General features: G+C 41.9%; 1 protein-coding gene across 2 annotated transcripts in view; it reads left to right on the forward strand.

Moving 5' to 3' along the window:
• Positions 1 to 17,616, forward strand: part of LOC148031298 (RNA cytidine acetyltransferase 1-like) — a 136,392-nt gene that overhangs the window by 29,532 nt on the left and 89,244 nt on the right. For both annotated transcript variants that reach the window (XM_087684820.1, XM_087684819.1), the window contains exons 3-7: positions 5,462 to 5,633; positions 5,730 to 5,852; positions 6,099 to 6,272; positions 6,363 to 6,473; positions 13,830 to 13,963. In XM_087684820.1, coding sequence (XP_087540946.1) covers positions 5,462 to 5,633; positions 5,730 to 5,852; positions 6,099 to 6,272; positions 6,363 to 6,473; positions 13,830 to 13,963 — 714 coding nt within the window. The remainder of the gene's footprint in view (positions 1 to 5,461; positions 5,634 to 5,729; positions 5,853 to 6,098; positions 6,273 to 6,362; positions 6,474 to 13,829; positions 13,964 to 17,616) is intronic.

A 17,616-nucleotide genomic window follows, 5' to 3' on the forward strand; every position in this document is an offset into this window, starting at 1 on the left:
GCCAAGAATACTGCTTGCTTGACCTTTTGGGCATGGTCACTCCTTAGAATGAGATCATCCATGTAAAGCACAAACAATGTGTGCCCTCTGACTGATGTATGGACATACTTCTAGGGATTACTAAATGAATAAATTACTAGGGATTACTAGAGGAATGCCGATACCCTAACTTCCTTGGAGAAACGAGCCTATCTTCTCTTTTTAAGCACACGGAGCCTGCTTGAGGTCGTGTGAGAAAAATTTAGGAGGTTGCTCAACATAGATCTCTTTCTTTAAATCTCCATTAAAGGAAGAAAGGCTTCATATCAAGTTGATAGATCAGCCATCTCTTGCCATTGGCTAAGGCAAGAATGGCCCTAATAGTAGCCATTCGAGCTATAGGTGCAAAGGTATCATGGAAATCCACTCTTGGCGGCTATACGAATCCTTTAGCAATGAGTCGTGCCTTGTACTTATCTAGAGTGCCATCACTATGATACTTGGTCTTAAAGATGCGCTTCACTCCAATCACCTTTCTATGAATGGGTTGCAACACAAGATTCCAAGTGCCATTCCGCTATAGCCTCCAACTCTTGTTCCATAGTCTTTTTCCAATGTTGTGATTGCAAAGTTTTCTTCACGGAGGTGGGCTCTCTATCTTATATGGTACGAGCTATGAAACAATAGCTATTACAAACAAGCTCGGTGGAGTGTGCTTGGTTCCTTTGATATCGCCCATGAGTGTCTTGCGGTTGTGATTATTTAGGAAGTCTCTCAATAAGGAGACCAATATTTCTCACATCGCTATGCCTCCGATGAAATCTTTGGAACATCCACTGGTGTTGTCTCAACGGTTAAGTTCAGTGGTGAAGTAATCTCCTCCTCCATTGATGGAGCCTTAAAAGGCATAGGGTCCAAATTCATCGGCTCTGGTGCCTAACTGTCACCTAGATCTCCCAGCATGGGATGCTAAGTATTCCCCTTTGTAGCTAAAAACTCCTCGAACCAATCAACTCGTGTATGTCTCTTATGAAACGAGATCATAAAGCTTGTATCTTTGTGATTGCAAGCTATAGCCCACGAACACTCATCTTTTGGAAGCTAGCTCGAACTTATCTAGGCATTACACTCAAACACCTTGAAATAAGACATCCGGTTTTTGACCAAAATAAGCTGAAAAGGTGTCCTATCTACCACCATCGATGTAGATGAGTGATTATGGATGTGGATAATGGTGGCTAGTGTTTTCGCCCGTACACATTGTGGTGTTTGCTTGTCATGAGGACATGTATTTTTAAAACCTCACTTAACATGTAGATTAATTTTTAATCACATGGCCAAGTAAGTGTTGCATATGTGAGGTGTAATTGGGATTAAAGTAAATTTATGAGTTCGAGATCTGAGGAAATCATGGGATGTCAAAGGCAAAAGTTGCTATAAGTTATGTTGCATAGGTACTTGGTGGTATCTAGTGCTAGTGGTTGGCCTAGGTTAATCATTTGGCCATAAGTGTCCATTGGTGATACTAGAGAAGCAGTGTTTAATGGTATCTAACGCCAATTTGATAGTCAAAGATGACACACAAACATTTGAAAATGAAAGTTTCCTGGCCAAGTTAATTATTGGCGAGTCAAATTATTTTTTTGGGCATAGAAATAATTATAAGATTAAATTTCAGTATTTAAATATTGAAAATTAATATTTAATGTGGGATGATGTTAGAAAAACCATTTGGAAAGATTGTCTCTTGTAAAAAATGCCCATGCAAGATTGAAAAACGTCTTTAGAGATTGGAGAGAGGCATTAATGCATTCAACATGCAAGAGAGAGGGAGGAGATGTTGTTGGTTTGATTTGCAACCATTGAAGGACCTTTTGAGGCAGCGAGGTGCAAGAGAAGACCAATCAATAGCAAGTGAGAGCATCTACATGCTATTGAGACATGACAGTAGCAGTAAATGATAGATTTTCTCTCTTCTCAACATTTTCTCTCATCTCCCAGCCTTTCTACAACCTTGTTCTAAAGATTACAGCATTGAGATTACCAGAGGCTGAGAAATTTCAAATTTCTTTGCTGTAAACCCTAATATGCAGGAGAAATTAAGGTTTAGCAGAAGTCTCGAGAAGTGTATCAAAAATTGGAAGCTCCAAGACTTGGATTCAATAAGGATGAAGTTTTTTTTAGTCAAATTCAAGTGGAGGGACCAACAAATCAATGAATTTGGGGCATTTTCCATCTCCATCAAAGCAGTTGAAGATCAACTGACTACTTGAATCAAGGGGCAAATAAGATTGAAGACTTGTTAGTCATTTTGGACAGGAAGGGGAGTTGGAATATTGAAAGGGATTGGGAAAATCCCAATTGTACATCAACTTCTTCTTCAATTAAGTAAAAGAAATACGGAAAGGGGTCTCAATTTCGGGGCCAACAGGGTGCCCATTGTCCAAGATTGTGAGCTAATTTGCATTTCTCAGTTTTGTAAGGAATGTTTCTGCTGTAACTAAGTTGTAATTAGGGAATTACAACCCATCCATGGAAGGAAGGTTGGTTTCACTGCTGATGCTTCATGATAGTCTGTGCTATCTTGATCACACTGTGATTCTTTTGCTTAAATATGCCATTCTTTTGAGGGTTTTTTGTGTTAGCAAACTCCTGGTGAATGCCACAATTTGCACAAAATCTAGCTAGCTTATTGTAGGCACATTCCCCTCCTTTGTTGGATTGCACAGTCTTGAGTATCATGTTGGAGACTTGCTGTGTTCAACTTCAATTTTTTTGTGAGGATGCTATCACTTGGTGCTTCAGATGTTCCCTTTTCAGAGAGGGGTACCATACATAGTTGCGAAGGGTTTCTAAAACGGGAGGTATGAAATGGGTTTCATTGGTTTCATATGAGTTTTTGTAAAATGTTATTAATAGGTTTCATTTGAGATATAAAAAAATATGAAAGTTTTATATACATAAATTGTATGACTCATGTGACGTAGAAAACAAAGATTGACATTATTCATTATTCTATATAATGCCAATGAACTTTTAATATAGCATCAATATTTGTATGCATCATGATCCACTATCCATACCTTACATCAACGTTTTTAGTCATAAAAGGAGTCATCAATACATGTGATCATCATGGATAACAACTCAAAACAAAACTTTGGCAATCATTGCCAATATCCATGTCAATGTGTTAATTAGATCCATGACAAACGATGATTACAAAAGTCCCAAGACATTTAGGGTATTTTATTTTTCAAAGTTTAAAATAGATGTCTCCTACGATTTTGAAACGCCTAGGTATAAAACAAGTTTCCTAACCTTATGAAATGGGTTTCTTGGTAACTATGGTGCCATATGGCCAAAGAATAAGTTTGAGTGTTATTATTGTGGAAAGAAGGGATATCTTTGGAAGGATTGCAGGACATTAGTAGCTTTACGGCAGGAGCAGGAGTAGATGATGACAAAGGTTGACGACTCTTGCAGTGCGCCTTCCTCATCTCTAGGTCCAAGTTTAGGCTCCAGCTATGTGGCCTCAGCGACGGTTGCAAGGGCCTCCCTTCTAGGTTGCTAGTACAAGTGATGTGGGATATCCCTCACAACTCTCTAGTGCTATTGAGGGAGTGTGAGAGGTTGGTGAGATCATAGTTGCCAAGAAACTCGTTTCATACCTAGGTGTTTCATAAACGTATGAAACATCTATTTTAAACTTTCACAAAATGCCATACCCTAAATATCTTGGGACTTTTGTAATAATTATTTATTTTGGAATTACTTAACATATAGACATGGAAAATTGATGCTATGTTGAATGTTCTTTTGCATTGTACAAAATAATGAAGAACGTCAATTCGTGTTTTCTACGTCACATGAGTTGTACAGTATGCATATATAAAACTTTCGTACTTTTTTATATGTCGAATGAAACCCGTTTCTAACATTTTATGAAACTCATATGAAATCTATGAAACCCGTTTCATATCTGGCGTTTTAGAAACCCTTGGCCACTATGGGTGAGATGAGGTTGGAGAGCCTCATCTATACAGGTATACTGGTGCCCAGGTTCCAGAGAAGGATTTCCTTGACGCATCGACCGAAGTCTAGCAGGTTCAAACCCTGGAGTTGGGATTGACATCCAGGTTCATGATGAGTTGGTTCTTTGATAGAGAGCAAGATTGGCTCCTAGTCTTGTGCTCACATGAGGGGACACTTGGGCAGTCTGTTGGCCAAAGGCAGGGAATCCATGGTCACATATATTGAGAGGCATTTTTTGACAACATGGTCTTGTATGCTATTGCGAGATACTGTTGACAGATATTAAGAGCTGCAGCTTGTTATGATTCTTCTTTGTTTTTAGGAGCTGGAATGATTGACATTGACATCAAATTCTCTCCAAGGCATCTTGGCGGTGGATTGGCCACTCTCCACTTGGATATCCACGATTCTCTTTTGGTGGTTATTGTTGTATGGACTTTGATGGGTTCTTATCATTGTATCATTATATTGTACTAGATCACCCATGATCTGAGAGAGGGTGTTAGTGGATATGTGAGTTCATGTGTGAGTTTGTGCATGCCAGAGAGGGTTGGGCACATTCTAAATATTTTAGGCATTTTATATTTGTCATTTTCATGGTGTTTAGGGCATTTATTGTTGGCCGACCTGACATCATTTATGGCTTAGATTTAGCCTATATATTTTGGTCACTCGCTCCTCCACATTATATCATCCATCATTCACCTCCTTAGGTTCTGGTGGAGAGAGGGAGCCAGTGCTGGTGCCTTCATAGCGAGCGACTCATGTTGGATATGTGCTGTCTCCTCATATTGTGGTATATGGATTTGATTTCCTGAGTATCTCCTTGCTTTTGAGTTCTTTGTGCAGTGTTCTTTTCTTTTGTAGTGCTTCTCTTTCCTTTGTCTCTTCTGTTCAGCAGTCTATTACAGCAGTTTTCCATGCTCCCATCACTACATTCATCCACTTCTGACGGTACACCCATGTTATCTTACTAAAATCATCAACATTTAGCAAAAACTCCCCTCAAGGGACTCTGTCCTCTGCACATAGCTCAGACTTTAGGACTTCAGGTGTTCATACCTGTTTGGTGTGCATGAAGTAGTTTCTCCACTTTAAACATGATAAAAATGGGTTGTACTATTTGTGATTACAATGAATGTCTCCATTTCTGTGAGAGTGCATGCTCTTGATTGTTTAGCTTGAGCAAGAAAGTGCATGCTGGATTTGATTTTTAAATCTTCTAATGACCTAAGCCACATGTTATAACTTCACACTTGCTGTTTAATATGCGAATATGTTTAAATATAGCATTAGGTTGAGATTGTAGTTTGGAATTATTTTCCACATAAATTAAAGGTCACATAGTCTCTTTTTTGGACTTTATCTTGTCCCTTTCATTGTACCAATAAAATAAACAGTGTCTTTCTCTTGACATTCTTTTAATGCTTTGGCATGTTATTGGCAGCCATAAAAAGAAGCGGATGAAACAAATTAAAAAGATGATACAACGGGGATTGATGGATTCTGTAAAAGAGGATCCATTCTCAGTTTTTGTGGCAAGTACAGAGATCAGATACTGCTACTATGCAGAAACAGAAAAAATATTGGGCAATACATTTGGCATGTGTGTCCTGCAGGTGTAATTTCAAACATGTCTTTCCATATTTCTTTGACATATTCTAGCACCTTCTTTTTCAAGTTGTTTGCTTGATTTGATGCACATTTTGATGCAGGATTTTGAGGCATTGACACCTAATCTACTTGCTCGTACAATTGAGACTGTTGAAGGAGGTGGACTTGTTCTCTTGCTCCTCAGCTCTTTGTCATCTTTGAGCAGGCTGTATACATTGACCATGGTAGCAGCCCTTTGCATGTTAATATCATGATAATAGCTTGTTATTCAAGTAGGCTTTTTGTGTTCAAGTGCCATTGCTCTTGCTCTGTCTTAGTCATCACCATCACTACAGACTCCAGGCTGATATTGAAAGCGTAGGCTTTATTCTATTAGGCTTAAGCAGTTTGCAAACTAGTTTCTGCTCTGTTAGTTTTAAGCAGAATCCAATCTGTGATTCATTTTGCCACTGACATGCTTGATCTACTAGGATGTGCACTCTAGATTCCGAACAGAGGCCCATGGAGATGTGACCGGCCGTTTCAATGAACGGTTTATTTTGTCCTTAGCATCATGCAAGTCTTGTGTAGTGATGGATGATGAATTTAATATCCTGCCCATCTCCTCACATTTGCGTTCAATTCTCCCACTTCCTTTTGTTGAGGTACGTGCACGATTATTTGAAAGTAGCGGCATACTTCAAGTAGGTTTTTATTTACTTTAAAAACTCTCACATTTTTTCTTCAACTGTTAGGGAGAAGGAGGCTTGACAGAGACAGAGAGAGAATTAAAGGAGCTGAAAGATTCTCTGCGTGAAACACAACCTGTAGGCTCTCTTGTTAGCAAATGCAGGACCTTGGATCAGGTAGATAGTTCGATTCTTTGTTTTTCTTTTGGAAATACCATGATGGCATCTTGCTAGACTCTCAAAGAATTCTCTTAAGTACTGAAAGTTGGATGTGGAACATGTAAGATGATGTGTGAGGGTGTGGGAGCTTGGGCACATCATAAGGACATACATATTGCACTTTTAAATGGTCCTTACAAATCTGCAAATGAGAAGTCTATAGTTTCACTCCAATAAAGAATCATTTGGTGCTTTTATTGTGACCGGTTTCTTGGGGTCATAATTGTGGACACCCTTAATTAGAGTTTATTTTCCAAACTTTCCAGACCACTGGAGGCCAAAGATAATATATTGTGAAATTTTGTTTGAAGACAATCCAACGCGAAAGGTTATATATGGTTTCTTAAGAGTCAATTGTTTCCTAGGGGTATTCTTATTATGCATTCCACATGGGGAGTTTTAATGCTTTATCAATGAATTTTTAAAGTTCATTCATGAGAATAGTGAGTTGATGTACCTTGAGAGAGATTGTGAATCCAACTTTTTAGTATATAAGGCGTGGTTTGTTATGCTATGCCATAATTTTCTATCTTTGTTAGTAGTAGGTGGAGATTCATGTGATAATTAAATACTTTATGAACAAAAGGCCACCCAATACTTGATAATCTCACCATGTTCAACATCTCAACTTTGGTGATTTCTAGTAGCACAATTTCTCCATGAGCGAAACAAGCAATATTGTCAAAAGATGACGTACTAGCGAGATAGTAGGGTTGGTGGGGAGGAACTCGGAGTGTTGATGAATGGAATGATGGAGTTCTCAATCATGGAGTGAATGTGATACAAGGGAACAAGGGTGCCGTAGCACAAGGAAGATGATGAAGATAGCCACGAACCACGAACCACGAACCGCAATGTCCTTTTGAAGGGGTGTGAGGGCAGTGGAGAGGTTGGAGAGAAGAGGTGACGGACTGAATGAATCAGCCGTGGTGAATGAATGAGAGAGTAGCCTATAAATAGGCACAGTTAGTCTAGGATGGTGCCCCTTTTTGGGGCTGCAAACCCTAAATGCAAAACGCAGAAACGCAGACTGCGGGTAAAGGGTTTCTCAACACCCCCTCTCTGGCCCAAAAAGGGGAACAAGAGAAAAGTGAGGTGGAGATGCAATGCTACATGCTGAAGAATGCTCATGTAGCAGGTGTCACTTGGACAGTGTCTCTTGTGGGGAAATTGGTCACTTGCCCAAGCGCCCTAGTACAAAGATGATGAGAACATGCAATGCATAGGAGGAATGTCGGACTTTGTGTGGTGCCGAGAACCATAAGGATATGCTTGTACTCAATCTCGGGAGGTGGCTCCATGCTGACCAAGTGACCAAGGCAAGAAGAGAAGAGGAGGAAGAAGATGTAGGGAATCCCGAAGATCTAAGATTTCCACCTGAAAGGTAACCTGCAGTAAAGAACAGTAGACAGAGTGAATTGGAGAAACCCGAAACACAACCTCGGAAGAGAAGCCACTAGCTCCGTGCATCCATGTTGGAAGGAATACGAAGGCCTCGTCACCAAGTCGCGGCTGAATCTTTGAGGTCTCCATCTAGGTGGTACCTGAAGATCGTGGGCATCAGTAGAAGAGATGACTGGTCGAAGACAGCCACCCCAAGAAAGTAGAGGATGGGTGAAGCACTTCATGTGGAGTATGTTCCCCCTCTGAGGTGGGAGGTGGAGGGGCCCGTGTTGAAGTCGAAGAAGAAGTAGATGCCCCCTCCGAGAGCAAAGAAATAACATCTCCCTTTGAATCCCTCTCTAAAGTAGATAGGGAATCCAAAAACTCATGGATCACGGACTCCAAAATGTCTGATGACGAAGGAAGTACCGCCGATCGTGCCGAAGAAGGTATCTGGGGTGCCGAAGAGCTCCCAGAGGTAGTCTCTTGAACCTAAGTAGTCGAGGGTGGGGCTCAGAATGAGCAAGAGGTGGGCAAAAGTCGTTGTCTCTCAGTGGAGCAGACTGGGTAGCCGAAGAAGAGGAAGAAGTCGAGTAGCCACTGTCTCTCAAAGGAGCGGATTGATGAGGAGATGGTATCAAACAATTACTATCTCTATATGGAGCGGACTACAGATCCATTGGTCGTGGAAGCCATTGTACGTGAAAATAGATGGGAGAAGACTGCCGCTGGCATTGCGATGATCCCCAGGAGGTCGTAGTGTCAATTGATCCTCCATGTGCTCGAAAGGACTTAGTGCACATCGGATGCGTGTTATTGCCTTGAGCATAGTACTCTGATAGCCGATGCAGAACAATCTTTGTGGCCTAGAAAGGAGAGGTGGCACAAGGAGTGCTTGGTGGAAGACACATATACTCTAGGGGGGTGGGGAGCAAAGGTCGAAGTCGGCAAGCATCGGTGGTGTGTTAGGTGATGCCACAGTAGGAGAATCCATTAGTCTGGTCATCTGTTGGTAAAGAAGCCATGGATACCAGTGTGCCTTGCTAAAGAAGGAAGAGGTCAGTCACCATGAACCACGAACCGCAATGTCCGCCTCAAGGGGTGTGAGGGCAGTGTGAAGCACGAACTGCAATGTTCGCCTCAAGGGGTGGGAGGGTAGTGGAAGGGTTGGAAGTGAGCTGCCAGTGGGAGGATGCGACCAGCAGTAAGAGGTTGCAACCAGTAGAAAAATGCAGATGAGGAGAGAGAAAGACTAAAAACGCAGGTGAGGAGAGAGGAAGACTAAAAACGCAGGAAAAAAACAATAGCAGCAGTCAATATGCTGAAATCAGCTCCGAACAGTGTATGATAGCCTGGAAATAGGCGCCAGACTGTTGTAGACAGCAATGGCCAGCTTGGACTGCGATGCCCTCCACGTTTGGGGTGTGGGCAGCAAGCTGAAATACCTGAAATCTGCAAAAACGAGGTTGTTTTTTGAATGGAGAGTGATCAGCAACTGTCGCTTTGCTGTAAACAGCTGCAAACTGTGGGTGGAAGGTTGGAAACAGGTACCAGACTGTAGATGACAGCAAGGGACAGCTGAGACTGCGATGTCCTCCATGAAAGGGGTGTGGGCAGCAAGCTGAAAACACCTAAAACTTGCAAAAACGAGTTTTTGATACAGCGGAAGAAGAAGAGAAGTGGATGCTGAACCTGCCACCGGTCTTTGCCTGGATCTTTGCCGCTATTTGAGCAGATCCAGCTTTGATACCATATAAAAAGATGATGTACCAGCGAGACAGTAGGGTTGGTGGGGAGGAACTCGAAGTGAACTTGGCAAACATGGAGAGGAGAAGAGAAGAGAGAAGAAACTTTGATGAATGGAATGATGGAGTTCTCAATCATGGAGTGAATGTGATACAAGGGAACAAGGGTGCTGTAGCACAAGGAAGATGATGAAGATAGCCATGAACCACGAATTGCAATGTCCTCCTGAAGGGGTGTGAGGGTAGTGGAGAGGCTGGAGAGAAGAGGTGACGGATTGAATGAATCAGCTGTGGTGAATGAATGAGAGAGTGGCCTATAAATAGGCACAATCAGTTTAGGATGGCGCCCCTTTTTGGGGCTGCAAACCCTAAACGCAAAACGCAGAAACACAAAAACACAAACTGCAGGTGAAGGGTTTCTCAACAAATATCTCTCTATATGAGTGCAATAATCTGTCACTGATTCAGTTCGCTACTGCTGCATTTACTGCTGCGAGGCATATTTGGAGGCTTTAATCACGTCTAGACTAAATAGGAATAGCTAAATCTTCCACAATATTTTGAGCCAAGCTTCTCTCTAGTTGCCTTTTTTCCTTCTACCTTTATCAACCCATCCAACATCAAATAGATTGGGTAGTGTGCTTGGAAGTTGGTTGTTACTCTTAAATTCCATTACATATTCACCTTTCTGAAATACATGGATTGTTCCTGCATGAGATTAGACTCTTTAAGTAGTTCTAAATATCTAGGAATGAGTAGTTTTGATAAGAAGCTTATGTCTTTGCGATTGTAACTCTCCAATCTTTTGCTATACGTTTTAGGTATAGACACACATGATAATTTCAAGCTATCTTCTTCCAAATGAGAATTGGATCAACTATAGGATCTTCTAAACGTGCCATTTTACCCATAGTTTTCATTTTTCCCACTAAGTTGTGAGTTTCACAACTTTTCTAGTCTTTATACGCTTCTAAGCAAGTGGTTACTAGCAATAATGTGTTTCCTAATAGGTAGTTCATTCTACAATTAGCCATTTTAACTAATGGTAACTCAATGTAATGCATGTATCTTGCAAAATATCTTCAGTACTGGTTGTTTATTATATTGATCTTTGTTTCCCAAATATTGTTCATTTCCTAAAGAACATGAGGAATACTTAGATTATCCACTAGCTTGGGAGGAGCAAGAGCATCTTGGCAGACACTATGATGAGATTCTAGACAATCTTCTATGGTATATCTCTAATGAGGAAGTTGAAGAATGACACTTAATAGTTACATTCAACGAAGTGCTTTGTCAACATGATGTGCTCAAGATTGAGAAGATCAAACAACAAGTTGGGGGACAAAGCCAATGCGAGAAATGGTAGTTTAATACTCAAGCTTTGATGGCTAAACATGGAGGCTAGCTAATGACTATCTCAGAGGAACGACAAGCCATATGGCAATATCAAAGAGACCCAACCTATGTAGCCCCTACTTCCTTCTACATACTTTTCTTGTCAAGCTACAACATGCTGTCCACCTTTAGATATAGAGAGAGGCTATTGTGTTCTTGCTTCCTCCTTGCTATGGTGATGGTGGTTGTATTTTCTTTGGCAGCACACTAGTGCATTTAGTTCTGTTGCTCTGACTTGTTTTTCACGTGTTCCTGTCATTAGTGTTCCATCTCTATGCTCTTCGATCTTGTGTTCCACTTTCACATTCTATCATTTTGACATTATATCAGACTCTTCAAGTTTGCTTACATTCCACATGCTTGCATTTGCTAAGCTGCTGGCTGCCTGCCACTATCATTTTTTTCAACTTGACGTGCGGGATGTGTTGTGCTTTGTGTTTTGATTTGCTGTCACATCCTGCTTGCCTGGTGTTTAGTTACACGTAGTCATAGTTTCCACTATATTCCTTTGCACTTGCTGTTGACTTCTTGTTGCTTCTCTGACTTTTGCATTTGCCATCAAGAAGGTGTTGCTTATCGTAGTGTGCTTGACTTCTCTTTATTGCTGCTGTTTATCAATTATTTTAATTGATCTAAAATTGCTCACATGGGACATAAAATTTTTATGAGTATTTTTCTTCTTTAATACTTGTTCGTGTGCATTTAAGTGCTATATTGTTTGAGTTCCACCTTCATGCAGCCATGTCTCCGGTCTCAGGCAATGGATCTTTGCTTAAGGTAACCTTGTTCCTTTTTTGCTCCTGTTTCATTTTGTTTTGCTTGTGGCTCCTCTTTGTTCGCTTCCAGAATACTGTCAATGTTATTCACGTTCAATTGATGACTCTTGCATCGGGCTTGATAGATGAACAGTTTTGTTCATTGGTTTTTAAAAAGCTTCCTCATGAGTATGATGTTATAGGCAAGGCCTTGTGGGTGGAGTTTCTTCAATGTCACTCTCTTTTGATGCCTTGACTTCTATTCTCCTCAAGGAGGAATCTGTTCTTTGAGCACAGGGGCAACTTTCCAACCTTGGTTCTGGTGGCACTGAATCAGGTTTTGTTGCTGCGTCCACCAAGAAGGAGAAGAAGATGCCCTGCTGCTATTCTTGTTGGAAAGCATGGCCATCTTTCTAAAGATTGTTCTCAAAGGAAAGGTCAACATGAAGAAGGATGTCTCTAGTTCATCGGCCAAGCAGCTTGTTATCGCTACTTGATTGCTCTTCGGTCGTGGTTTTAGGGGATGCAGTGTTGAATGGTGGCAAAGTGATTAGCTTGGCTCCTAAAAAGCTAGCTTTCCCAATCAATTAGAGGGATGGAAAACATACTCCCTTCTAGCCTCTGAGGTTCTACGGGCATGTGTGGAGATTGCAGAGAGGGCATGTTGATGCTCTTGTCACAATGAGAGGGGGCCTTTCCTTGTTGCCTCCTCTTATAGCGATTCTTCTTGGGCTTGTAGATTTGGTGCTGGCCAAGTTACGTATCTACATCTAGTTGTTCTTTGGGCCTCCACCAGAGAGGGGCCATGAGAGAGATCTTGGGTGACATATTGTCACCAAGTGCATGTATGCTTGTACTTCATGCTTCTTGTACTTGTCTATGTGAGCGAACCATTGGGCATGCTCATGGTCACGAGAGGGACTTCACATTTGTTACATGATGAGCTTTGTTAAGGGCTTGTGACTTTGGTGTGTGGCGGCTTGTACATCTTCTTCCTCCACTTGGCCTATTGTTGGTGCTTCAGACTCATTTGCTTCTTCAAGGTGTATTGTGCAGAAGCCTATGCTAGAGTGGCCATGATGCACTTTGTTCCCCTTTGATGTTCCACCTATGAGCCAAGAGAGGATGTTATACGTCATTATTGTGCTTCATGTGTCCATCTTTGGAGGATTGGGCAGCCATTCTTCTAGGCCATGTGTTTCTCTCATGTGGCATTCACACTTGGGTTGTACCTGTATATACGCGCCTTTCCCCTTTGTTGGGCCACTTGTACTTGTGCGTTTCATTATGATGTCCTTGGTTGTGAGATCCTTGCTCTTAGATATGGAGAGAGATGTGCTCTTGCTTCCTCCTTGCCATGGTGATGGTTGTTGTACTTGTTTTGGTTGCCAGTGGATCTAGTACCAATGTTCTCGTTTGTTTTTCATGCTTTCATGTGTTTTGTGTTCCATCTCTACGCTCTTTGATCTTGTGCTCCACTCATCTCAGAATTTTTTGCTCTAGATATCTTTGCATGAAACATGAAATGGTTATGACATGCAAAATGCTGGTGGAAGGTGTTTTGAAATTTCACACTCTAGATATCTTTATGAAACAACAAATGCCAATGCAAGGTGTTTCGAAATGTTGTCTGTTACCTTCTTCTATTTCATAATATTTGTTTTCGCTGCCTTAAATTAGATGGGCTCTTTCTGTTTCCATTGCCCTTGTTGCCTCTTGTGACTATTGACCATAAATTGGAATAGGTTTTCAATGAATTAACTTGAAGAGAACTTAAGACTTAATTTGGGAAAATCTTTGAAGGTTTTATATCAGGCTGTTCTTTACAGCATCTGCAAATACGTTTTAAGGTACATATAGCTATTGATAAACTGTGTGTATACATGCATGTATGGTGTGTGCATACTGATCTTTGCAATTTGTATGGAGACATAAGGTGTGTTTTTTGGGATATGGAAAGGTGGCCCGAATAGTTTCCTTGCTTTTTATACTGTTCAAATCTTGTAACTTGGTCTTAACATATTAGTATGCAGGCTAAAGCAGTCGTCACCTTTCTGGATGCGATATCTGAGAAGACCTTGCGAAGTACTGTAGCATTGACAGCTGCTCGTGGACGGGGCAAATCAGCTGCACTTGGAGTGGCCATTGCTGGTGCTGTTGCTTTAGGGTAGATTTTTCCCTCTAATCTGTGTGTCCTTCTTGATAATGTTCTTGCTACTGCATTAGTGACGATCACTACATGCTTAGCTTCTACACAAAAAAAAGGTAGCTTCACTTTGTTTGAATATTTGTTTTTCTTGGGCGATTTTAGTGCTTGGAACGTATTGGAGGGTGATAATAGCCAAGTGGTAAAATGAAAGGTGAGACTAGACATAGAAAAGGGACTATTGAAACAAAGACTGCTTTTTAGTAGCCAAATTTCTTGCTTTGATTGAATGAATATTCAGAAGGGTGTTGTTAGAAGATCTCAATCTATGACATTGATATTGTTCTTTGAGTTATCTGACATGCACGTGATTTCAGTAGTTCAATTCCAACAATTTCCCCTTTGGTAGTGTGGTTACAATATGTAACAGAGATGTGTTATGCCAGGCTATAGTCAGTTCACACTTACCTTCCATAGATGTGTAGTCCTAGACTTAATAGATACAACTAACCTTACTAGACCTAACATCCTTTGTGCAGAGCTATACCTCTACTAGTCATCCTTCAGCACATTAGTGGATAGGATGCAACAGGGTTGTCACGTCTGATGGCGTCCAGTTAGTACTGTCCGATACTAGTACGGTACTAATCGGAAATCTTGGACCTACATCTGATGAAAAAATTGTACCGATAAATTTAATACCTAAATTGAATGTTGGGACTCAAATTAATACACTTTAAACATTTAGAGACTTTACACTAGAAGTTTACATATTAAGAGCTTGAGGATAGAGAGGATGGCCGATGGAGAGCTTGAAAGTGGAGGTAGGGTGGAGATATGGCGAAGGAGAGCCTGAGGGAGTGGGGTTAGAGAGCTTGAGGAGAGAGAGTTTAAGAATAGAGAGCTTAAAAGTTGAGCTTGAAATTTGAATTTAAAATTAGAGAGGGAAAGAGAGTATATTACTAGGAAGGGGAGAGAGAGAGAGAGAGAGAGAGAAGAGAGAAGAGAGAGAGAGAGATGGTGACGGACTGCTGGAGGAGGTCGCGATCGCCATAGCTGCTCGGTTCCTGCAGATCGTCCTGTTGTCTTCGTCGCATCTCAGCTCGCTACAGCGAATTGTTTCCAGCCTTGCACCCCTGCCTTCTTGCGCAACCAGCATCACGTGCACAGGCCTGTGCAACTCTGCGTGGTCCCCTGTGCGCAGGGCTCAGGCAGAGAAAGCGAGAGAGAGAGAGAGCGAATCGGGGATGCTGTCACCTGCGCTGGCCCTTGGCGCCCGTCAACGTGACCTGCACACTGCCTACCTGGCCCGCCAACGTGACCTGCACACTGTCTACCTGTAATCGTGCTGCGCTGCATCGTGGAAGCCCTGACCAGAGAATCGCCAGGATCAAAGGGTGTGCTTGCAGAATACGTCCCTGCACAGGCCGGGAAACGACAGTAATAGGGACAGGCAGATAGACATTTTACAAGGACAGATTTTTGCCTAGGAGGCAGCAGATTACTGACGAGCAGAGACTGTAGATAGTACATTCTGCTGTTGCACGTGCTATCTGCCCCTACGCACAGACAAAGAAAGCAGACATGCCTTTGTACACACACACACACACACACACACACACACACACACACACACACACAGAGAGAGAGAGAGAGAGAGAGAGAGAGAGTTGTTAAAGTGGTGATACAACATTACTGGTCTGGACATGGACTTTATTGACCAAACGGTGGAAGCCCTTGGTCCGGATTCTGAAACAGTGGAACCAGAGGATATGGTTCCTTGCACAAAGGAGATGCCACCTAGTCCTCATTTCTAGCCTGCGGGCAAACGCACCAAGCATACTTTGGAAGATGCAATGGATCATCAAGATCATCAGGAATGTTCTTATGCTCAGGTTGCTTCTGATTCTGTGGATTCTCAGGATGTTGACTGGGAGCATTTGTTGGAGTTTGCCAACACTCTGCTTGGTGATTATGTTCAAAATAATCATGAAGCATTTTTAGGCTCTGAAACTGAAGATGTTCTGAAAGCCATTGTGGATCCTAAAAATGTTTTGCGCTCATTCTCAGTGTTTTATGAATGTGTTGTTGTACTTTTCTTCACAAGTAGGATCCCAGTGCTTTCCTATATTCGCTAGTGGCTGCAAAGTCTACTACAAGGGGAGTGTGCTGAAGAGATTTTTATTGGGCCCCGAGGCTTTTATGAGGTGCTGTTGAAATCCGAGAAGCATCGTGCCGATCTGTTGACTAAACTGCCATTGTTCTTTTATCACCGTTTGGTCCATGTTGTGCCATGGCGTCCAATAGCAGACTTTCAGCGCTTGTTTCAATATGAATGCCCGGTGTGGGTTGAAGTGGAAAACTGTCTGGTTGTCTATTGGCCAGTGCTAAAGGATGCCATGGCTGTTGTGGGCACTGTTTTGGTTCCCTCGAGTCTAAGGGCTATGAATCGTAACCGTTTGTGTATGTTATGGGATACTGCTCGGAAAAGGCTTGCTTGGTTACGTCTTAATTGCTCTGGTATGCATCCTTTGCACTTTCGTTTGAAATGGGGTAACTTTGCAAGGCATTGTTTTTCGTGTGGAAAAATGGGGCATTTTATGGCCGAATGTCCAGCGAAGCAACCGACTTCAGATGCTGAGCATGTTTTGCCTCCCATTGAAGATATGGCGCTTGATGCTCCGTCGCTGGATGCGACCCAACTACCTAAAGTTTTAGATAAAGGCAAACATGTTTCGGGCTTGGATTCCCGTGACAATAATTGGGTAGATGTACGTGCCAAAAAATGTAAAGATTTAATGCTAGCATGATGGATACTGTGCCTAATGCTTCACAAGATTCCTTGCGTACTTATATGCGAAGGAAAAACATGTTGTCTTTAGAGCACACTACTCATGCTATGGTTTCTTCTGCTCCTCGGAATCAACCCACTAGGAAAGTATATACGGATGGTCCGAAGGGCCCACCTGCTAAGTTGGCTTTTGATGCTAGAGGTAACGTGATTACCCCATGGGATCGTCGTTATCCCCGTTCCATCCCCAAGACAGTGGATACACCGTCTACCTCTAAGTCTGCCCGTTGGAACTCTTTTGCCATGTTAGGTGATTTTTTGGATGAGAGAGTCCTTGACATTCTAGCAGAAAAGGTTAAATCGAGGCAAGCTTTGCCTCGTTCCTGATTTTCTTTTTGAATACACATGAAGATAACCACGTGGAATGTGCGAGGCATTTGTTCTCGCAATAAGCAACATGCCATGTGGAGCTTATTGCATGTGACTCTTGTGAACTGTTGAGCACAAGAGTCACGGTGAAGCAAGAAACGTTGTGGATTGTCATGGGTTTTGCTTGTTTTATGCAGGGACACATGCCATGCATTATTCTGGTGTGCTTATGATTGTACATGAGAAATATCAGCCTGTTCTTATAAAAAATAATGTACATGGTCGCTATGTGGTGATTGAAGTTTTATTTGAAGGAGAGATCTTATGGTTACTTGGGCTCTATGCTTCAAATGACCCTTTATTCCGCCGGGATCTTTGGAATACTTTGCAGACCTCCTTGTCACTTGGCAGACGAGAATTTTTGATGGGGGATTTTAATATGTGTGTTGATCCTTCACAGTCCACATCAGAGCATTCGGTGATGGACACTCCGGAAAGCCGTGTGTGGAATGCG

Source organism: Lygodium microphyllum, chromosome 9 (assembly GCF_053477565.2).
Source record: "Lygodium microphyllum isolate KBCC chromosome 9, Lygodium_microphyllum_v1.1.10, whole genome shotgun sequence".
In the NCBI taxonomy this organism is placed as follows: Eukaryota; Viridiplantae; Streptophyta; class Polypodiopsida; order Schizaeales; family Lygodiaceae; genus Lygodium; species Lygodium microphyllum.